Source organism: Dermacentor albipictus, chromosome 9 (genome assembly GCF_038994185.2).
Source record: "Dermacentor albipictus isolate Rhodes 1998 colony chromosome 9, USDA_Dalb.pri_finalv2, whole genome shotgun sequence".
Classification (NCBI taxonomy): domain Eukaryota; kingdom Metazoa; phylum Arthropoda; class Arachnida; order Ixodida; family Ixodidae; genus Dermacentor; species Dermacentor albipictus.
Window position 1 is genome coordinate 62,805,261 of NC_091829.1, and position 23,595 is coordinate 62,828,855.

The 23,595-nt window shown below is 45.2% G+C and overlaps 1 protein-coding gene across 1 annotated transcript in view; it reads right to left on the bottom strand.

Annotated features, from left to right (window-relative positions):
- Positions 1-23,595, bottom strand: part of LOC139050019 (uncharacterized) — a 63,678-nt gene that overhangs the window by 24,474 nt on the left and 15,609 nt on the right. The window contains exons 2-8 of the mRNA XM_070526110.1: positions 22,112-22,378; positions 16,584-16,654; positions 13,333-13,459; positions 10,333-10,409; positions 5,184-5,310; positions 2,209-2,282; positions 580-721 (exon numbers count right to left, since the gene is read on the bottom strand). Coding sequence (XP_070382211.1) covers positions 580-721; positions 2,209-2,282; positions 5,184-5,310; positions 10,333-10,409; positions 13,333-13,459; positions 16,584-16,654; positions 22,112-22,233 — 740 coding nt within the window. The 5' untranslated portion in view covers positions 22,234-22,378. The remainder of the gene's footprint in view (positions 1-579; positions 722-2,208; positions 2,283-5,183; positions 5,311-10,332; positions 10,410-13,332; positions 13,460-16,583; positions 16,655-22,111; positions 22,379-23,595) is intronic.

The following is a 23,595-nucleotide window of genomic DNA, read 5'->3' on the forward strand; positions in this document are numbered from 1 at the left end:
ATCAAAATTTTGGTTTTGGCTGCAGACTTGGAAAAATAATGAAATCACCAATCCTAAAATAGACGCGTAAAATAGTTGGCATTTATGCGAGCATTTCCAAAGTATCTAATCATCAATAGTTTATTTTTTAGTGCTGTGTAATACATCAATTTTGGGCACATTAGATGTAATATTCGGGCAGTTTAAATCATCATTACAATTTTAAAGCTTAATGAAGTTCTAATTTCCATACTTGCGTTTCAATTTTCTGAACAAATCGAAAATGAAATTCCTTTAATTTCAGTATTATGATATTTTTATTACGACACAAGGTTTACCAATGTTGTTGCGGGGGTTGTGGAGCAAGACTATTCATTCTCTCGCATTTACGCCCTAGGTAGCGGATCCCCAGATAAAGCTTCCTGTTAAAGACAGCACCATATTGTGAAAAGAACAGCTGAGACTTGCAGCTTCAGGCATCAGAACTTCGATCCATCGCACAAGTTCATCAATTCAAGCATAACTGTGCTATATACGGCGTCCCATGGCGTCTAAATTAGTTGCTGTATTGTAAGGAATCCCTACAGAAGTTTCGCTCACCTAGCATCATTTCCCAGAATGCCCGATGCTTCCTCCGTGCCCGCGTGGCTTGTACTGGCCACTGCGTATTTGCCACCGCCGCTACTTCTGTAGACTGGAAGCGTGAAACTTGTGCTTCTGGTGTCTCTGTTGTGTGCACACCCTGAAATGAGAGGTGTTGGATCCACAGTGTGTCACATTCCCTGCTAGAAACGTGAGGGGACCAACAAGTTTTCGTAAGAGTCTTGGTGCTAATAAATCCTAACAGCAGTGCTTCCACCTGGAATGTTTCTCTAAATGCCAGCAACAAAAGCTGGAAGGCCCAGTGTGGCGCTACGAAAAAGACAAGGCTACTTGTCTACTAAGCGTTAACCATCGCTTTGACAAGGCTACTAGGCGTTGACCATCGCTTTGACTTATCACACAATAAGATTGAACGTCCATGTATAGACCAATGTCTACATACTAGTGTTCTGCTGTTATTGAAAAATATAACCACAAGAAAACCGCATGGTTCTATAGTGATTTATTGCACTCGTCTTGGCTGCTTATCTTCAGTTTATCTCACTATATGGGAAAGCTTTTTGTAACATCACCGGCTTTGGCTTAGGCGAACCCGAACATAAGCTCTCCATCTTTTGCCTATGTGTTTATCTCGAAATGCAAGGAAAGGTTCAAGAAAGAGAAAATTGTCATCCGCCAGGCCAAGAAAGATTTGTCCTCATCCGACATGTTGTTAAAAAAACAAATTTCTTTTGTAAACTGCAAAGCTTTCATTCTCAGAAACCCGCATAGTTTTCCCGTACATCTATGGTTTACGTGTGGGCACAACAATTCGTTCCTTCAAGAAATTGAGCTTAGAATCGGATACGTGGTCACGTCGAGGACGAACCCAGCATAACCTTAGATTTTTAAAGCTTTTAAGAAATTGTCGAAATTGTGATACAATAATGCACAGTTGTCTTCGTCTGCGTCTGGCGTTTCTACATTCCATCCAATTATTACGACTATTTTGTAGGATTCTTTTTTCATCATGTCTAAGGTAACGACTAGACGCGCAGCCGAGCTGAACTCATCATGCGATTATGCACTTTATTAAAGAGCTCCAAAAACAAACACTGCGACTAATGCAAGGCTTGAGGAGCGTTACCACTGATTTCATTCGTTGTGACGTGGACATGATATGTTGAATAGCAAACCGAGACAACCTGTCTCGTCGTTGCGAGAAATCTATCTCACGTGGCCAGGTGGCGTCTTATAGCGCATGTTGCATTCCGCCTATTTAACTGGGAACGCTAAACATTACAAATGCACATATAGCTACCATAATTCTGGTAAATGGGCATCAGGAATTGCTCAAGTATAATCTACAAACTATCCTAGTGATTAGAACAAAATCGCACGCGTGCGTGCAGCTTGATCAACGCAGCGAATAGTCTGTTCGATCTTGTCGCCAGGGGAAGCTAATTTAATAGAACGACAGTTCAATTTTGGATATTCTGCTCAGATTTACATGCGCAGAACCGTGCACCTGAGAGCAAGTGGGGATGCTGTTTAAGTGTATCGTGTGCGATGCCAGACATCAGCTTCCTCAATCAACAGCAAGACGAGGTGTGGTAGACCAACGTCTAAAAACCTTCCCACACGTACCCTCGATGGTGGATGTGCGTGCAGTCGTGTAGTACTGCGTGTTGCTTTGCTGAACCCGCGTGGTCTGAGGATTTCTAGAACAGAAAACAAACGAACAGTAAGGCCTGAGGTGATTAACAGTGGCGTAACAAAGGTTGTTTCCGAGGCCAACATTTCGGCAAGTTGATGCAACTCATGAGCACAAGTCCCCTCCTTGAAACGTTTGCGCCATGCGACCATAAGCTACAAACATACATTTACTATCTGATACAATTTACTGCCAGCTACGAGATCGATTTGAACAAAAAAGTTATTTGGCAAGACAAAGGGCCAAGCTATTACATCTATACCAAGGTATAAGATCAATAAACAAAGTCAGTATCATCGCAATAGAGACATTGTATATTTGCATAATGACTTGCTCTATAATGGAACACTTATTGTTACATTTGTGCGAAAACATGCTTAATACCTTAGCTAACGACCACAAATACTGGCAATCAAAGCGATGCCTTTATGAGAAGAACTTGCAAAGAAGGCTACAGGTGCTTGTCCCAAAGTGAACGTTCCTTGACGCCACCCCCTGTTACAAGTGATTTCCGAAGCACTGATCAGGCCACCTAAAACAATGCATGAGCAGGAAGCCAGTGTCTAACAAGCATTTCTCTGTTCACCGCCTCTTGGTCGCCCTCCTACTTGCAGATGTTCACGGGACTTCGAGAAGTCTGCCTGGGCTACACATGTGTCGTCATACTTAGGACATAAGGGTCTTGATTATTACGAGCAGGCCTCGATAGTGCATATCAAATTTTCTCGCAATATTACCTAGAAGGACATCTGGCGACACCGTGTCTGCGAGTTTTCTGTCGGACATCGTGATGCCTATGGAATGTTGGGATATCATAGAGGTCCATGGCCTTATCTAAAACGTTGCATAACCTGAAGGATGTTTATGGCTGCCTTGATATAAATTTCTTCAAATGAAGCATTCGTAAAATGTTTTGATTCAGCGGCAGTATATCTATCGATAAAGTTTTCTCACCTGCACGACATAGCATACGCTGACAAGCTCTTGCAATGCTTACGGAAATCTGTTCTCGAACGTGAGCGACCTGCTGACACTCTGTGGTTTCACATATTTGGACACAAAAGCACATTCCCTCCTGATTGAGCAATATTTTTGCGTATGTAGCAATAAAGAAAAAGCAGCTCATAGCCTACTGATTTAGGAAAAGATTTTAACCGTCATTTTGCTTCGCTTGCAAGGCGCGCATTGAAACTGTACTGGCTCTGCGAGAACGATGCCAAAAGTGAGCCCATCGCGCATTACAATGCATTCAACAAAACAGTGCAGCGCCAATGTATCATCTATGTAATATAGTCGGAACCTGCATAGCTTCTGTTTGGCAAGATCGCGCTCTTAAGCGCATAATGCGATTTGTCTTCGGGATAAAAGGTCAATATACCAAACTTATGGGTGTGCCAACAGTCGCCTAAGTAGGTGCTCTTATGAATACACGGAATACACTTGGATGCGGGCCCGAAGGTATAGACTGAGTTATGTTTATCCGAGAGTAGTCTTAATTCAGGTGCCTTTTTTGAGAGTTTACAACAACACACTTTGTATACGGTAACAGAACTGATGCAATGTGCACATAATGACGTTAAAGAAAGGGAAGCCAGGTAATACTCCACGCAAGCAGCAAGTAGCCCAGAACCTAACAAACCATTGATTGGTCCCCTGAAACTGTCGAGACATTGTGAAATATGTTCGGTCTATGAACTCAAAGCTCGCCCAAGAAAACAGTGACGCCTGTCATTTAGCGATTGTTCATGGCGAACACACGCACACAAATCTAGCTATCAAGGAAACGAAGAAGAGCCATTTCTCAAGCATCCCGGCCAACCTACCACCGCTGGTTTTGTCGCTGTAGCGCAATTTTCTTTTTTTTTTGAGCACACGCTATATTCCATGGGTAAACTTGGATTCACTGTTTCATTTTATGAGCCTTGATTTAAATTAACGTCTTGCTCCTCACTATCAATATGAATTCCATATTCTGGAATAAGTAAAGAGGCAACGAGCCTTCAACTGTGCCGCATATTGCAGTGTGTTAACAGCATGAAACATTGGCCGAGTAGTTATGGCTTCACGATTGCGCCCTTTGCTGTTCCCCTCCTTAATGACAGTTTCACACAATAACCAGTAACCAATAACTCTGGCGCTAGTTTCTACGGGAGCATGGGAATTATGGGAGGTACATGGATGTGCCTTAACTTCCCCCTTCAGGCTTCAAATGGCATAGTGACTTTGTAAACTAGTTATTTTCAACATTGTCTACCGTAATGAATAAATAACATTAAAATTGTCCGACGGCAGGATTCGAACACAGGACGTCTAAGCACATGGGTCCAATATTGAAACTATTACGCCACGGACGCATGTATCGACAAGCAATGTGAAACCCCTTTATATGATTATTGCGGGCAAGCCAGTGCCTTGAGACGCTTGGCGCATTTCGATCTGGCCACCTCGACAAGCTCAGTCGTTTCCATTAGTACCGATTGTACGTATTTGCACCGTCTTCCTCACTTCGAAGTGCATATATTGCTCTGAAATTTACGATAATGAAGGCAGACAAAGCTTATTAAACGACTCCGCAACAACATGTGAATAATCAGACAGATCTATATACTTCCCATCATTCCGATGATGGTTCAACGATTGATGTGTCCGAGTACTCTAAAGTATTCTGTAGGAAACCCTATGCTTTCTGCTCTGTCCGTGTCCAGTCGTTCTCTCGCAAGAAGGAAGTATGTTAGCGCCAGCTCCGCCTGCCGAATGCTCAAAACTGCGTTTGCGGTTCCTGTTTCAAACATCAGAGCTAGCGCTGCCCTTGAACATTTAGAGGGGGCAGGCACAGTTGAAGTCCGGTAAGCATTCCCTGTAGTCTCCGAGTGGTTTAGCAATGAAACGTTTCTTATAGCCGCCTTACCTGGCTCCATATTGTAAACTTGCTGATGCCTCCACTATTCCAGCATGGCTTGTGCTGGGCTTTTTGTGACCGATGCTGCTTGTGGGCCCCACGTGCAGGTGACTAGGGCTACCGCTGGAATAGGCATCTGTGTGTTATCGAAGAACATAAAAAGTGTTAATTCCCAGCTCTGCCAGGCCAATTCATAAGAAATGACTTTTTTTATCGTCGAGCCAAAATCATTTAGTGGCAGAAGAATCCTATTGCAGTGTTTGCATATACGGTGAAATTTTCTTTATGAAACTCGGTATTGAATGCATGCAAGACTTCCTCGCCATAAGAGAGCCGCCCAGGCTATATTCTCCAATGTTGGCCTCTTCGGAAGATTATTACGCTCCATTACATACCTCGGGCAGAACAAGATATTGTTCGAAGCGAAAATGAACATTTCCGTTTCTTCAGCGCACAAACCTTGGCCTAATATATTTGCTGCATCATCAAATAATATGCGCATCAGATGCTTCACAATGTTCTTGTTCTTTTTATCTATTACGAGCAGCAGACATAGCCCGTTGTAGACGAGGAGAAAGAAAAAATGAGAGGATGAATTTCGGACGCGGTACTACAAATTTTTCTTCGAAACCTGTGCAACCTCTGTAGAATTTGTTGACCTGCTATGATTCATACATGCGTCTGTCAACGACGTACTCGCATATCAGAAGCCGGTATCCGAATCACATTTGAGGACTCCTCAAGATGAAGTTCTTAAGGAAATACAGCCTACAAGCGATGCATTTTTATGAGCTCATTACAAAAAAAATTGTCCATGCTACTGGAATCTCGAGTATATGCAAGTATGAAATGGCTTACAGAAAGAAAGACTGGTGGAAGTAATTACGACGTTTACTCACAACCATTTTAGCCCCATAACCATGCGCAGCTCACCCGACGCTGCCGGCCTGGCTGGCCACGTAGCGGCGCGCCATCTTTTGGAGGCGGCGCCAAATCCGCGCTGCGTAATTCACGTGCCTCTGCCTTTGAAAACACTGGTAACCATATCTCAGCGCCAAAAGTGAGTCACTTGTATGGGGTGCTGTATTTCTGTTTTCAACGTCGCTATTCGAACTGACCAAGTAAACTTCAGCGTACAAGTAATTGCAGCTTGAGTGATGTTGTAAGCAGGCAAGAGTATGAAATAGGAGTGAGGGATTGAAAACTTTATTCAAGACAGTTGGCGAATTTTGCGGAGTGGGGCTATAACCACCCCAATCTAGGTGACGGCCCGGGGTGTTTGACGCGGGTGGTATCCTCGGCGTGCCGGACGCCCCAAAGTTGATCGGCGAGGTCGTGGCTGAGAAGCGCGACCTCCCATAGCGCCCAGTGGTTCGAGACTGACATGTGTGCCCCTTTCACCTGGGACCCTTTCTGCTCGCTACCGTTGGAATTGGAAGAAAAACATGTTTAACTTCTTCGCGCAGTAACTAGCCTATGTGTTGCGGTCCTGTACAGGGAGTTGAAGGCAGGAGACTGCATTTTCTTAATTTTGACTGATTCCTCGGATGATCACGTTTTGATCTCCCAACGATGCCCATTTGTTCTCTTTTTGTTCTCACCCCATTCACCTCCCATTTCTCGTCTTGATTTCCTGGATAACGGCTCCGGAGTTTTGCTCAACGTCTGCAGAAGGTTGCCAAGAACTGAAGATGCATGTATTGTGTGCGTGTGTGTGTGCGTGCATTTGTGCATGTGCGCGCATGGGCGCGCGTGTGCGTGTTTGCGCGTGTGGGCGTGTTTGCTCGTGTGAGCGCTTTTGCGCGCTTGTGCGTGTAGAAAAAGATGAAGAGAGAGGAAAGGAGAAGGCGGGAGGGGCCAAGGCTAGTTGCTCAGGTACGCGGTGTCGCAACACACCAAACGCCAGCTGATGCAAACGCCCCTGTGGGGCTACGTGTATTTCATGCTTCAAACGGCTCTCATTCCCTACATATCTGTGTAGGCCATCGATAGACTATACGACAACATTAAAATCTGGCAGACCCCACGCCCTGCGGGAGTCGATGTTATGCGAAGCCGTGTGCACGTAGCCTAGAAAGTTGATGAAGCGACTGCGAGAGCACTGAGATGTAGGCAGATGTTTGATGACCTATATGACACACATGTCACGAATTTCACTCATAACATCACCAATCAATTACAGGAGAGCTGTTTAGCGCTAGTTTCCCTAGGATCGTGTCCGCATGGAAACACAAAATCCCGGAGACTCGCAGCGGAGTTAAGCAGACGTTAAGGACTCCATACGTGGGCCGATTCCGAAGATAGTGCAATGCCGGGTCAACCCCCTGCAGCGGTGCAGTTCGCCATTAAGAGACCCACATACACAGCCTCCTTGGTCATCCTTCACAGATTGGAAGGGCAGCGAGTTTTATGCTCGTCATGCACTCTTATACTATACCAATTTTGGTACATACCAAGACGTAGGCGGCTGTTTCATGACGTGCATGACAGGCAAATCATGAATCTCCTGTTATGACCTCTTATTTCTGTTCGTGATACAGTCTTGACATACTGTACCAATTATTGGAGGTACCAAATGAACGAAACGATCATGAGAGCACCAATATGTAGGAGGCTGCTTCATGACCCATCTGACACTCGTGTCATGATATCCAAATTATGCCCTATCATCGATGTTGCTGATACGTTCTAGTCATACCAATTTTCGTGCCTACCATGTTAACGAAACGACCATGAGAGCACTAAGACGTAGGCGGCTGTGTGATGACTTACGTTAGACGCATGCCATGATATTCATGTCACCACCGATTATTTAAGTTCGGCATATACGCTTTCATACTATGCGTATTTTTAGTTGACGAAATGATCATGAGACCTTCAAGGCGTTTAGACAGACAGAGACAGAGACAGACAGATAGATACATAGACACTGTCAGAGTCGCAAAGCTTTACCAAAAATGCTTTGCATTTAAAAGATTAGTGAATGCGTACATGTAAGAGTCGTGTTGCAGTGCTTATATTAGCTTGGAAAGCAACGAAGAAGCGATAATTTGCGAGGAAATGACACCTAACTGTGCAACAGAGAGCATAAATGTAAGTTAAAGTTGGGGCACTATAGTTAGGTATGCAAGTGTTCTAGCTAGGGACACATATTTTTTAACTTCCCAGAAATTGCGTGGTGGTGGTAACAACTTTATTTACAATCTGGCGAATTCGTGGCCTGGGCGTAGGCCACCCCCAAAGAGGTCCGGAGATCCTGTCTCCTCGCCGCTTCACGGGCTTGCTGGATGGCCATTAGTTTATATTCGAGGTTTGAGCTGTGCAACGCGGCTGTCCATCGCGCCACAGCTTCATCTGGGGAAACTGCTTTTTCTTTGCATATAACCTCACATTCCCAGAGAATGTGTCTAAGAGATGCGTGAGCCCTGCTGGATAGTTTGAAGTTATCATCTGAGTAGATGTCCGGATATATCCTCCTGAGATGGACGGGGTTGGTGAAGGTCTTTGTTTGTAGCTGCCTCCAGTCTACCGCTTGGGTCCTGTCGCGTATGGGGTTAGGGGGCGGATAAAACCGCCGTGAGTTTTGATAAAATTTTGAATTATCACAGTGAAATTGAAAAAAAAGCGCTAGACTTGGCAGTAATAATTACGGTGGAAGCTTCCTCATGAGGACCAACTATGATAGGGCAGTTAGCATTAAGCCAATGTAGGGACAGACTGCAAAACTGAATACACGTTCATTTACAATGTGAAAGGGAAGGGAGAGTCTAGTAAGAATGCTTATCGCGTCTTCGCATACCATAACGAAAATTTAAATAAACGCGGCTTGCCATCCTCCGGTACTAAAGATTTCAGTTTGAGCATCTCTGAATTTTATTGAATTATAGTGTTGTTGCATACGGGAATATTTAGGGCGAATTCATTTCCCAACATTTGTACTTGTATGTAGGTTGCACAGGTACTGGGAGAACAAAAATACTTTAAGTAAGCAAACAGTGCTAGTCGTCTTGCAAAAAAGAGAACGTATTTAGTTTGGGAAGGAGTGGTGTCTTCATGTCGTGGACTTTCTTGATACCAAAGCGCTCCAATTTCGAGGTAGTGGTACACTTATAAGAAGCCACTGAGTACTGTTCTTGTTATATGGGTATAGGGTTAGAAGTTGTTAAACTTTCAGAAGCCTATAGTTTGGTTAGCTTAGGTATATTCATGGTTTCAGAGCTTAATTAGCTTGCCCACAATTTTGAATCCCCCCATTTCGCGACATTTTCATGAACCTTTCAAAGTTGTATATTTTGTTGTTACTCGGCTTGTTAGAACCTAGAGCTTCAATATAAATTTTCTTGGGTAGCCCCAAATCATATGCCGTAATTTTCACAGTCAGCCGTAGCGGGATACGTCGGTTGTTTGTAGCATGCTAAACTTGAGCGATTCTTTCGTGTAGTACCGTTCTGCTCCTCCGGTATAGCCATCTGAAACACTGTCCTAAGTGCACACCTTACTCTGCATTCGTGCCAAAACATCATTAAACTGCAACTATGGGATATTATGGGACGAAATCTTAGGAATAATCTGGTCACCTGGGGCTCGTCAATGTGCGTCCAAGGTACTATACACAGGTCTTTTTGTATTTTGCCGCGATCGAAATGCAGCCGCCGCAACCACCACTTTACCCACTGACGCTGTGCTTAGGCGCGCAATAGCAAAGCCACTAAGCAACCACGGTGGGTATCTAAGCAATACCCTTGTCAACAAAGTTCAACGGGTTTAAGAGAAAAATTATGGTGCCGGCACGACCAACACGCATAGCCTGCTTGACGAATAAAAATTGAGATTAATGGTGAAGCGCCGATTGCAATTGCTACTGAATCGATGACTGCGTAGAATGTACAGTCTCAGCTTCTGCCCCGATCTCCTGGGAGCATGCCTTTGCACTTCACTGCTGTGAGAATAAACGGATTCAAACATAGGTTCTGTATGAATTTGCGCGCATATGGACAAATTTATTACTAAGGAGAGTGATAAGGCTCCTCCTGCGGAAACCGACTTGGCGGCTGTAGTGAATCGCGTCTTCATGCGCAATAAATGCACCACTGCCACGGTGGACGTAGGGCATCTCTCCTATATTTGTTGCAAAGGCGAATGACCATTGCCTACGTACCGTTGAGGCTGTACGTCTGGTCGGCTATCGGCCTGTGCTGCGCGTTCCGCTGGAAACGCCAGCCGTCGTCAGGACAGCTGCAAATTAAAAAAAAGTATTGGTATGAGATACTTGCAGCTGTGACAACAAGTTGAAATTATCTTTTATTACAAGCAAGTACCGAGAAACCAAAGCTCTGTTTGGTAATCGAGCTGGTTCCAATGTTTTGGTCTCACTCAGAGCCTAGGTGATGCACAGGATCCGCATCATCGAGGCACTATAAGTAGCCAATTGATAATTATTGGCCCCATGATCTAGGCGTGTTCCAATTAGGCATTTGTAAAAGTTTGAGGAAGTTCTTGTCACTATACCCCAGGTTGAATGCGACAGAATTTTAGGAATGTTCATTGTTTTTTTTGGCATTTCTGTTCAAGGTACTTAAGGACTGAGTGACTAACTGTGATACACTGCAGAGAACTCTCTCTGCGTCGGCGGTATCCACAGTAGATTTTCTTTTCCCTTAATCTTGCCCCTCCCCCTTTTCCCTTTCGCAAGTTCAGGGTAGCCAAACGGGCTCATTCTGGGGTAACCTCAATGCCTATCATTTACCATATCTTTTTCTCAGGCGCAGAATAAAGGTGTACTTCGTGCTTAAAATGCTGCCTTAAAATTTAGTGCACTATTCACAGGTAAGTGTTGCTCATGCACCTCAATATGCGAGACTGGAACGACGCCTCTATTTCTTGCAAGAAGGAAGGAGGGGCTTCTCAATAAATGTGGCCTAAATGAATTCTGTGCTGAAGTTGACGCTTTGGTCAAGTCAATTTCAACTAGTCTTTCGTAGAATGCAAGGCCACACGAGTTAAATAGAATCGGCAAGTCATCAACATAAATGGATTAAAGCATACGTTGTGGAATAAATGAATGTGCTAAATTCAATTTTCGCAACAGCAATGATACAAATAAGTCGCCCACAACCTGGTAACCCAGTATTCTCGATGAAAGACCTGTACGGAATATTGCCAGCACTAATATTCTACGTTAGGTTTGATAAATAACTTTCTACTACATTAAGCATGTTGCCTCGAAATGTCCGTTTCCGAGATCTGTCGCAAACTTCCGTAGGGCCAGGTGGGGCGTCAAGCGTTTGTGACATCAAGAAACAATGACAGAAAGAACCGTCTTTAAGCAAAAGCTTTACTGATGTAAGACATAATCCGCATGAGGTGGTCAGTTGTAGGTCGGCTGTCTTTAAAGCATCGTTCATAAACGTCAAGTAGTACGTTTCGTTCAAGAAAGTAATAGCCCACGATTAATCCTCTTTTGTAATAGATTAAACGAGCAGTTTCATGACGCCATAAGCCACTAACTTGCCATAGAAGATGTATCCTAGCCCTGTTTCAAGATGGAGACATAAATAACCTTATTCAGTGCTATGTAAATTTATATTGTTGCCCACATGGTGTTCAAAACTGGTGATAGAGCAACTTGTGTATCAGCGTGAATGTGTTTTATTATTGCGTACATAGTCTGACCATTTCCCGGAGCAGACATCGCACGAGGTATTTAGGACGTTCCACTCTAGGTAGGGCATGAGTGTATATAATGTTATGTTGATGTCTTTCGTGGAGAATGCTTTACCTCAAGCAGAAAAATTTCTGCTCGTTCTCAATAAAGAGGCAGCCACAGGAGAAAAAATTACAGCGAGAATCACGCCAAAGGGGGCTATGTGCATTTTCGTCTCAATATACTATGTGGGATTCGGGAAGTTCATCTGTAAGGCTCGGAAACTGTTTCGCGAATTTGATGGTTAGGAGGCATGCAAATGGAAGTGACTTTGAGCATCCTGTCGAGCAGCAGTTTTCGGACAGGAACAGTTTCAAAGGTCGTTCGGAGTTGTAATTGATGGCTGGGAATTTATTTGCTAATATAGCCACAAAACCCGACGAAGTGAGACCATCGTCGCGGCCTCTCTTAAAAATGACATTGCCTAGGAAAGTGTGTGCGCAGATATTACGTGTATTTCCTGAGCAGACAGAGCTTTTAAGGATTGATAAATTATGGGGTCTTGCGTGCCATAGACACGATTTGATTATGAGGCGCGCCGTAGTAGGGAACTCGGGAATAATTTGGCCTACCAGGGGCTCCTGAACGTGCACCTAAATCTGAGCACACGGGTGTTTTCTCATTTCGCGCCTATCAAAATGCAGCCGCCGTGTTAAGAACTTGATCCCGCGATCTCGTGCTTAGCAGCCGACCACCATAGCCACTGAGCAAACACAGCGGTTCGCAGCACTTATGCACTAAGTTTCTAAATAAGTTGTTTGACATCATCTAAATTGTGTAGAAGTCTCTTTACATTCCTTTGCAATGTAAGTGTGTTCATATTGCAGAATACATTTGTGCTGCCTGTCTAATATAAGACTGCTAACTTAGCTTACAGAGTCCTTTTGGTTCTATATGACTCAGGGTTACTGTGGGTTATACGGTTCGAAGTGAAACGGTGGTGCCGTTCGACTAGGAATCATGTTCAGCGCCCTTCTTGAAAGCGGTGGTTTGGCAACGCCTCGCCTGGAGTGACAGTGTCTTTAAATGCCAAAAACCTAGAATTTGATGAGGTTTTGTTGGATGGTGGTGCAACGCTGGCTGCACCCGCCGAAGGGGCTTGTTGCCCAACATTAGGCACATTCTTCGTGGGCAAGGCTGCTGCGGCACTGTCCCTTTATGCACCGCATCAGCATACCCTATGGTATGGAGAAATGAGCCGTCTTCTTGCGTCCTTGACACGTGTTCACGCGTCTTTGAAATGTCTTCACGCGTCTTTGAAACCTCTTCACGCGTCTTTGAAACCTCTTCACACGTCTTAGAAGTAGACGTTTTTTTTTTTGCTTTTACAGTTGTGATCTATTTTTCTATTTTCTATGTGGCATAAATTCGGGAGTGAGAGTCCCGGTCACCGTCGCAGTTCGCCCACTGGCTGGGTTGCTTTATGTCAAGAAATATTTTGAAATGGTGGCTCACCTCGCGGTGTCTTTCGTAGTAGACGATAGTTTCTCGATGCCAGCCTGGCTCGTTCTGGGCCAGGCGTGAACGGCACTAGCGGTGGACACAACAGGTGCGTAGTTGGTGCTTCCGCTGTCAGTGGCATCTGCACCGTCCGAGAAAACAGCAGAGGTGGTTACCCATCGCTTTGCAGAGGTCATTCAAAGAGCATGAAAAATAAACGGTGGCATGCAAAACATTTTAGTTAGGCTTTAGGGATAGGGAAGGCTGGCTGTTGTGTTGGCGTGGGCAGTGCACTTTTTCTTTCCGGAATTCTGGAATTCGGAGCTCAGTGCACAAAAAAAATTCACATTGACGTAAAAGACATTCACATTGAAATTAATGGAATGTTAATTTTTCTAAAAATAAATACGCTGCAAACAATACAGCAGATTAGAACACGATCATTTTCAATGCGAAAGACGACAGGTCATATTCTTTCAGTGCGCTACAAAGGTCCAACCTACTTTTTCCAATTTCAAGCAAGAGGTAGTGTTCGATGCTTCATTAAGGTTGCAAAGAAACTTATGTTAAATTCAATAAGCAGGCTTTGGCACACGCCAAAACTTCTTTCTACCAAGATGGACACCTCTCGTTATTGCAAAGCTGCTTAGTTAGCAACGCGCAAAAGGAAACTTCAGCTCGGAGGCTTCTGTCTAAGTGCGTGGGAGCAGGGATATTGTTTTTCTCGGTCACGCTTGCACCAGATTTGATGCAGGCCATCGAATGTGAAAAACAAATGATGAAATCTTGTAACTGCCATAAACTAACCTATTATTGAGACGGTGAGTGTCTATAAAAAGTATTGAATGCGCTAAAATTTGTAAAAAAAGAATATGAAGCTTGCAACTGTGTAATTGAGCAATAAAAACGATATGATAATTCTGGAATGTCAATTGACTAATACCCGTAAATTGAGAAAAATGATGCGCAGTGGTCTGAACTTTCCCACAATGAGCTAGGACTTTTGGAAAATGCCCGGAAACCTTTGTAATTTCTGCAAATTCTAAATTCATAGATCAAACTCGGCCGCTTTACCTATTCTATATCTAGCGGTTCACAGGATTGCTATGTTTGTTTCAGGATGCGAGTTACTAAATTGCGTAGGTTGTGTTTCGAATTTCGCGGAACTTGCCATTTTCCGGGAATTCTGCCATACCATCCAGGCCCTAAATGTGCAATTCCCTTGCTGCAGTCACTAGAACAATCTAATGGAACGAACATCGTTCATGTCAGTCTAAGAGCTGTTACTAAAAGCATTTCGGCATTTTACATGTTGAGCATGAAAATTTCAAATGTTCCCCGAGCCGAAGCTTCCTATTAAAAAGAACATGGTTTCGAAAGCATGGGTGCTGCAGTGAAAGGATGGCTGCCGAATGGTGTCATGAACTCCGGTGTTGGCACTTTGATTACTATTGTACCCCGATATCCACTACCTCATATAGGTGAACGGGTTGCGTGCAAAAGTGCAGCTGCAGGTTCTGCATACCGCCTATTCATTCTTAGCAGTAGACAGCCTGATCGGGTCGTGGACGAAGAAAAGGAGACAGAACAAGTATAAAAAACTCCATAGCCAGGAAAACTATGTCGTGATAAGATAAACGCCAGCTTCAACCAATAGTGAACAATTCTTCAAGAGCCTGGGCATCCTCTGCATATATTTACCTACGTCTGTAGCGGAAGTTCCTAGGAATGAATCTACAGTTAGCCATGCATGTTTAGCAACTAATTACAAACAAATATGGCTCTTATCCACTGCACGCCTTCGAGACCTATCACAATGATTAAAATAGGCCACACAATGCGCATATGTGAGGGTCGTGTTGCGGGCATACGATAAGATGAGAATGACTTGCAGAAATACAAGTTGACAGGGCAGTATCGTTGGATAATGTAACCGCTGCAATCTCGCCACACTCCGGTAAACATAACGACCGCGTGTTTTCCAGAATACTAATAAGGTGTGGCTGGTTTTTCGTAAGGTAGACAGAGAGCTGTCTTAAAGTTCCTCTCACAAGGTTTGACTGTTGTAAATACACAAGCACGGCTCGTAAATTAAAAGGTGTCTACCACGTGTGAAACGTATAAGCGGCTGCTTGGAAGGAAACAGTTGCAAACAGTTGGCCACGTGCCCTTCATCTGGAAGAGGTCGCGGAAGAGGTCGCTGAGCAAGAGGTCGCGGGATCGAATCCCGGCGACAGCGGTCCCATTCCGATGGGGGCGAAATGCGAAAACACCTGTGTACTTAGATTTAGGTTCACGTTAAAGAACCCCAGGTGGTCCAAATTTCCGGAGTCCTCCACTACGGCGTGCCTCATAATCACAAAGTGGTCTTGCCACGTAAAACGCCATAATTTTAGTTTCATCTGGAAGGAGCGCCGGTTTGAGAGAGCTGGTCAAAATCCCACTAACAAATGTACATGTGTAATGCTAACTGCTTACAACAACACCGACTACTGCACGAGAATTAGGTTGATCATCCAACGACGGAATACCAACAAATAGATGTGTCGTACGAAAAAAAAAAACCTATCGGAATATATAATAGAGCAGGGGCTCGTCACGTTAACATGACGTAGGCCCTTTGCGGAGAAGGCAAAGAAGCAACACCGCTTGAGGACAACATTCGAGGCAGAGAGGGAGATTGTCTGGAAGCAGTAACACTAGCCTGCTAACGGCACAGTAGCACGACAGGTTGATGTCATCTATCCTCTCCCATAACGAATGCACTTAAATAATTGTATTACCGAAACACTCCCTTCACGGCGCATTGGCAATTTACTGCCTTTAATTTAAATTTGCAATGGCGCCCGGTAAGAGGCCCTTCAACGACAGGATCCTCAAGCAAGCATTTAACGTGAAGAATAAAACATGCGGTTGGCTTGCTACGCATTGGTAAGTTCGTTACTCTGGCCCCATTCCAACACGACATCCAAGACATATCGAGAAGCGTTCATTGCCTTTACGAATGAATTCATCGTGTTGAAAATGAATTGATTCGAAACTTGAGGCACGTAGAATACGCGTAGTGTTGACTATTAGCACTCAACTCATCTGCATGAATTTCACACTACGACTGCACATCAGCAACTGACTTGGGGACGCTAGTAAGGCGTCCGTATGACCTATAAATGCACCGCCATCAGGATCGATTGAAACGATGCCTCCTCTGTTAGATGTTAAGCATCTTCGCGAATAGTGTCGATGGTTAAAGGCCATGCCATACGTACCATTGACGTCAGTGGCATTGGTCTGGCGCTTCAATGCCTTCAACGCGTCATTGATGTACTCGTCAATATACCTGAAATGAGACATACATATTGGCTTTGGCCGGTGCTCCTAGTTACGGCAGAATATACCTGGACATTGTTTTTGCCAAGCAGAATTTGGAACAAGGGAACTGCTTCTTTGTTAATGAAGGTAAAACCTGTAATGTATCATTTTATGAAAAGCATAACTTCCTGGATGGCATAGGTGAACGGCGCACTCTTAAATTGCGTAATTTCTTAAATCATGACATGAAGCGTGAAATATAGGTAAACAACGAATGATGCTAGAACCATGAAAGGAAGATGCTAAGTTGCAAGATTACGATATAATTATGTAGTGCCATCCCCTCTAAGGTGACCATTTTAGACTACGTGCGTATAGCTCTACGACGTCATGCGAGTCAACTGGAAAGCGCTAGTCATACCTATTGTGACAGGATGGCCGCACCATGAGTAGCATGCGGAAATGGTGGCTGAGAGCTTAAAATTATGCTTTGGGTAACGCAAGGTTATGTTAGGTTTGGCTGCATTATATTAGCTCTCGTACAAGGGCCGTGCCAGTCGGCCGAATCAGTCACCCAGCCGCGTCCGAAACAGCTGTGCCAGCGTGCGACCACGCATCTTAAGATTTGCAGTCGGCAACTGTTCTCGCCATTTCACGTTAACTTTCGCACGCTCTGCCAACGCGGCCGTTCGCAGTCGTGCCAAAATGACATGGCCGTCGCGGCGTCCCGGTAATGCTTTCTGATTTGCCTTAACCTTTCCTACAAATGAACATGGCGTTCACTTTAAAGACATATAGCGTTTTTCTTTAGGCACATCTTTTATATTTCCTGAAAAACAAGCAACAGCGAAAAGTTCAGTAGTGTTCTCACTTAGTCACATACCTCTTGCGTGTTTAGCAAATGGTACTATTTGTGGGATGTTTCGTTGGGCTCAACTGCCGCATTCGTCGTTGCAGCCAAGAACGTCACAGCTAAATTCAAATTGTCGCACACGACTACATCTACATCGACAGAACTTGCAGCTCTCCATGCCGCTATGATGTACATCACCGAAGAGCCAACAGAGAAATGGGTCGTATTTTGTGACTCTAAGGCAGCCCTTCACAGCATCAAGTCCGCATTACGTCCCAGAACTTACGAGCAAATGACATCTGAAATCAGGGAATTGCACCATCATGCTCTGGAAAGAGGACACCACATTATATTTCAGTGGATCCCTGCTCACTGTGGCATCGTCGGCAACAACCTAGCTGACAAGGCTGCCCAGTGTGCCCACGAGGATACCAAGACGCGTCCAACACCTTTGGCGAGTTCGGACGCTGCCAGAGAACTCCGCCAACTTGCGCGCAAGAAGTCTCAAGATCTCGGGATTTCAAGTCGCTTCAATTGCAGATTACATCAACTGGACCCCACGCTACGGCTACAACTACCATGTAGCCTTTCCCGCGGCGAAGCAACCTTGTTGTGTCGCTCGTGGCTGGGAGTGGCGTTTACGAACGCATATTCCTACCGTATGGGAATGGCCGAGAGCCCGATGTGCGAATCCTGTGGGTGTGAGGAGACCATCGAGCACCTATTGTGTACCTGCCCTCGCTACGATGTCCAACGCCTCTCTCTGCGGGCAACTTTACGCAGGCTGGACTCGAGACCTTTCACCGAGTCAAAGATACTCGGACCGTGGCCACACCCGTCACTGGCTCGAAAAGCGATTCGTGCACTAGTGCAGTAATTGAAGTGCACGGGCTTAACAGACCGTTTATAGTGTCCTTGTGTTTGGTGTCCTTCCCACACGTACTCAGTGTTTACTCTCTCCCTTTCTTCCGCTTTCTATTCCCCTTTCCCCCACCCCCAGTGTAGGGTAGCAAACTGGATGCTGTTCTGGATGACCTCCCTGCCTTTCTTGTCCTTGTTTTCTCTCTCTCTCTCGTTGGGCTCCTGGAGTGTGCTCACTCGACCGCCAACGGAAGTGTGACGTACTGTTTCATTTATTTATATCCTTGTGTTTCACGTTTCAAAAGCCTGATTTTGCAATGACGAACTCTTGGATGGGTCACGGAATTTAATTTCGCCCCCTGGGTTTCGGTAATGCGCACGTAAATCCAAGTTACGGAGCTTTCTTACGTTTCACAATGTCTGGTGAAATGCCACTGCGCCTGGAATATTACCCGTGATGTCGAGCTAAGCAGCTTAACATCCAAGCCAGTGGGCTACTGCTACAAGTGTGCGTTGATCAAGCGCAGGCTAAATTACACACACACACACACACTATATATATATATATATATATATATATATATATATATATATATCCTGTCATTGTGTTCCGGGTGCATGTTCTTTGGTATGGGAGGTATTACCAATCTTTCCTTCGTCTCTCTCGGGATGTCCATCTTGACATCGTCCTGAAAGTAGTAACCTATGTCTAATCTCTCTAGGATGTGTCTGCCTGCTCTAGTCTTAGAGCGGCGTTCATATTGTGCCCTACATTGCGCTTCAATGAGCTCGTCTATTGTGTTGTGTAGGCCTAATTGCAGCAACTTGTCCGTGCTGGTGCTGATCGGTAGTCCTATGGCTAGTTTGTACGTTTTCCGAATGAGGCATTCTAGTCTAGTTGATTCTAGCCTGCCATTTTACGTACGGTGCCACGTATACTATTATACTTCGAAGGCCTGTATTAACCTTATCGTGTTTTTCTTTCATCCTGCTATGTTTATTTGTTATCCTTCTGATTAGCCTCATGATTTGCGCTACAGTTCCCTCCAGTCTTCTGAGGGTTTCTCCGTTGTTGCCCTTGGCTTCAATGAGGAGCCCCAAGACCTCGATCCTATCGACCTTGGGTATGGGTTTCCCTTCGGCCGTTTTTAATTGTATCTCCTCTCTATGGGTGAGATCGTCCCTGTAGTTGCCTGGTTTGCGACCTCTGCGAGTCAGCCAAGTTATGTTTTTTTTGCACAGCAAACCATTACGAAAAGTAAACAGTGTTGTTCCTGCTGGCTGACATGCGGCTGCCCGTAGGGGTTTCAAGGTAAGGTCGCAAAGTTGCTCGCTCTCGAAGGTACCCAGGTCTGGAAAGTCGGAGATGGAAACTAGGTAGTCATCGAAGTTATTATGCTCAGCTTTAGCGTGTGGCAAAGGGAGACGGGATAGGCCGTCAGCGTCCGTGTGACAGCATCCGCTCTCTTTGTTAACGAAAAAGCTTTACTCTTGAAGGTGCAAAGCCCAGCGGGCCAACCAGCCTGACGGGTCACGCAGCCGGGTGAATGAGTGAATGATGGTCAGTCACTATCATGAATGCGCGGCCACGTAGATACGGGCGGAACTACTGAATGGCGAAGACGACTGCTAGACACTCGAGTTTAGTAACGGTATAGTTTGTCTCCGCTATTGTATGTGCTCGACTAGCGTAGACAATCAAATCCTCAAGGTCACCGCAGAGTTGAAAAAGCACAGTGCCAACACCCACACCGCTGGCGTCAGTATGCAGCTCAGTTGACGCCTCCGGATCAAAATGCTATAGAACCGGTCCAGAAGTCAACAAAAATTCCAGCTGTTGAAACGCCGACTCGCACTTAGCAGTCCTCATTGCAAGTATTTGTGAAGGAGTGAGTGAGAAGGAGTGACGTGAGCGGAGAGGGTAGCTGTGCGAAATTCTTGATCAAGCGCCGGAAATATGAGCAAAAGCCCAAAAGCTTCGCAGATCTGCCGCCATGTGTGGCTGTTCGAAGTCGCGAACCACTGCTATCTTTTCGTGGTCTGGTGGTATGCCGTCTTTGTCGACCAGAAAGCCTAATACGAGGGCTTCACGCTCACCGAGATGACATTTCTTCGAGTTTAAAACAAGGCCAGCTTGCTGGATACAGTCAAGAACACCGACAGGCGCTGATTGTGCTCGTGAAATGTCCGGCCGTAGGTAATGACGTCGCCAAAATAGCACATGCAAATTTCCCTTTGAGTCCGTGTAGTACGTTATCCATAAATCGCTCGAATGTCGCTGGAGCGTTGCATAGGCCAAAGGGAACAACGTTGAACTCAAAGGGGCCGTCAGTTGTGACGAAGGCGGTCTTCTTGTCTGAGGGGTGCATGGGAATTTACCAATATCCTGACCGTAAATCAACAAGAGAAATACGACGCGGACTGGAGGCAGTCAAAGGCGTCGTCTATTCGTGGCAGGGGGCACACATTCTTTGTTACGGTGTTTAGGCGGTGATAGTCCACACAGAATCTCAACAAGTTTTTTTTTTTTACTAGGGTCCCAGGAGCAGCCCAAGGTCTAAAGAATTCCTGGATCACTCCTTTCTGTAACATTTCTTTGACCTGCTCGGCGACGATTTTTCTCCCTGAAGGTGAAACGCGGTAGGGCTTGTGACGAATTGGCGTCGCTTGCCCTGTATGAAAGTGGTGTTGCATACGAGACGCTGGAGGTGTATGGGACGCTCGATGGCCTTGAGCAAAATCAAACAATGTGGCGTAGCGAGCGAGCACTCCTTCAAGCAGACACTGCTCACTAGAAGACAGCATTGTCTTCCTCACCATTGTCAGCGTCGAATGTTCCGACGCTGACAATGGCTTGCTCGTCAATACTTCCCAGTTTAAGTCCTAGCGGCAATCTTATCGATTGGGTTGAAACATTCACTGTCCACAAACGAATACAACCATCAGTGGTGACAACGAGGGCGCGAGGGACTATCACATTTTTCTTGAGCTTATTGTTTGGCTCGGCTAAACCACAAAAACAACCTGTCCGAGAGCCAGAAATATGGACAGGTTCAAACATTCCCGCCTGCGGGGTCAAACACACATCTTGCGACACGTCGAGAACGTCGGCGGCATCACTGGTGTTATCTGTCATAGAAGTTTGCACGTCGCGGCGAAGAGAAATCGCCCCCTTCCACAATCCAAAGTTTCCCCCCCACTCACGCAAGATATTAATTCCTAAAATAATGTCATGCGTTGTACGTGCAAGCACAGTAAAGTCACTTCTAAATGTCTGGTCCCCTAATGTAACTGAAACAGAACAAGCCTCAAGTGGGCGTAACAAAATATATGGGGGTTTCTTCAAAGTTCAGCACGCAGGACCCGACATAACATACGCAGGAAATAGACGACGAACTTTTAGGAAGACTTATTTAATAAACGTTTTCGGCTGGCGGACCAGCCTTCCTCAGAGTACAGTAAGGTACTCTGACGTAAAGTACTCTGACGAAAGCTGGTCCACCAGCCAAATGTTCAGTAGTAAGCCTTCCTAAAAGGTCGTCGTCCCTTTCCTGCGTCTATATATTCATATGAATAGATACTTTCATCGAAAAACAGGAGGCACTTCTCTTTATCATGGTCATAAACAGCCGCAGCCACAGTGAATCGAAGTCGTCCTCGAAAACGCCCAATTCGATGTGCAAACAAATGTATAACTGTTAAAGTCTGTATTCCCGGTTGTTCCTGCGGCTGACAATATCCAACGAAACTTTCACAAGCGGGAATACTCACGCAGGGATATCGTTGCAAGTGCCTGAGGCTCCCTCGCCGCCTTCACGGCTTGTACCCGGGGTTGCTTCTTCGATGAAGGCAAACGCGGGAGGCGTTTGACCACCGCTTCTTTGTTCAGTCATAGCTGGTGACGACGCTCCGGAGCACTAGCGTCTTTCTGAGACAGAACTTTGCTGAATGATCGCGCATGCGCAGTCTGTGCTAAGGATGAGAGAGCCAGTAAAACAGCGGGCACTTGGGCAACTCGAATGTAATCGTAAAACCCATCTGGAAAAAAAAAGACGATAGAGTGCACCACTATGTTGACGCTAAACTATTAATATTTGAACACTAAACAAGGCGCCCCGGCGCCCTGTGCTGAATTGACACCAAATCATCAAAACAAACTTAAGCAAAGCCCACGCCCAGCCAAAAACCGTAGACACGAACATGTGTTTATTATGTTTTGATTCTTTCAGGAGTAGTCCTAATTCTTCTCGGGAGATATTGGCAGTCGTGACCAAATTAGTGAACAGACAGAATGAACAATAGGTGACCCAACGTTTACACGATGGCGAATCAGAAAGTCTTTTTCTCTATATAATTAGGCCAAATTACACCTGTAAATGTGAAGACAACTAATGTGAAGTCAACATTGGCTTTATCCCTGGCTGTGTAGCTATTCGAGCGACGATTGACGTTAGACATCCAAGGCACGTATAAGTGATGCCAGTGCTCTCTATTAGCACAGTATCACTCCTGCTCGCTTCAGTGTGTTTTGGGGGTTACATAGAGCCTCCACGTAATGCTACAGGACAGTTTTTTGCGACAATGCCTCATCCCAAAAGTCTTTTCCACCCAACCATGTTCGAGGAACATATGCGTAAGCGCCCCGAGGCCGCTTCCACTCATACGGCTCAAATACCTCAGACCCTTCTTGCTGCCCTGGAAGGAAAATTATTTACCGAACGTAAACGATAGGTGCTCCGAACCGACAAGCGACGTTACTCGAATATAATAACATATTTCATCTACAACAACCAACGTGTAGTTCCTGCTGCACATGTGACCAGCTGGCACCACGTTGCAGCGGTCACCGTTTTCGCTCCAAAAAGTAATATGGGGTGTGTGTGCCAGAATTTCCTTCTTCTAGTATGACAGGCCCTGTCGTCAATTTGCGTCGTTATCCACGAGGCACTGCTGCGTGAATTGCAAAGGTCCTGCGCAAGGAATGGATGTTTCTCATGTGTTTTCGCCACCTCATTATTTTACTAGACAATCCTAATCCCTCCATATGACCAGAGGAACATTCCTGAACGGAATTGCAAAATCTTGATGTTTGAACCGTGCAGACAGGACCACATTTCTCAACGATATCTTGCGGTACAAGTTTAATGCTCGACATCCTCAGCTGCCGTGGGAAGGAAAATTTCAAAATACGTGCGTGCCTATCGCGTACAAGAGAAGGAATTTCTTGCGGCAAGCAGAGTTGATAGGACATTGAA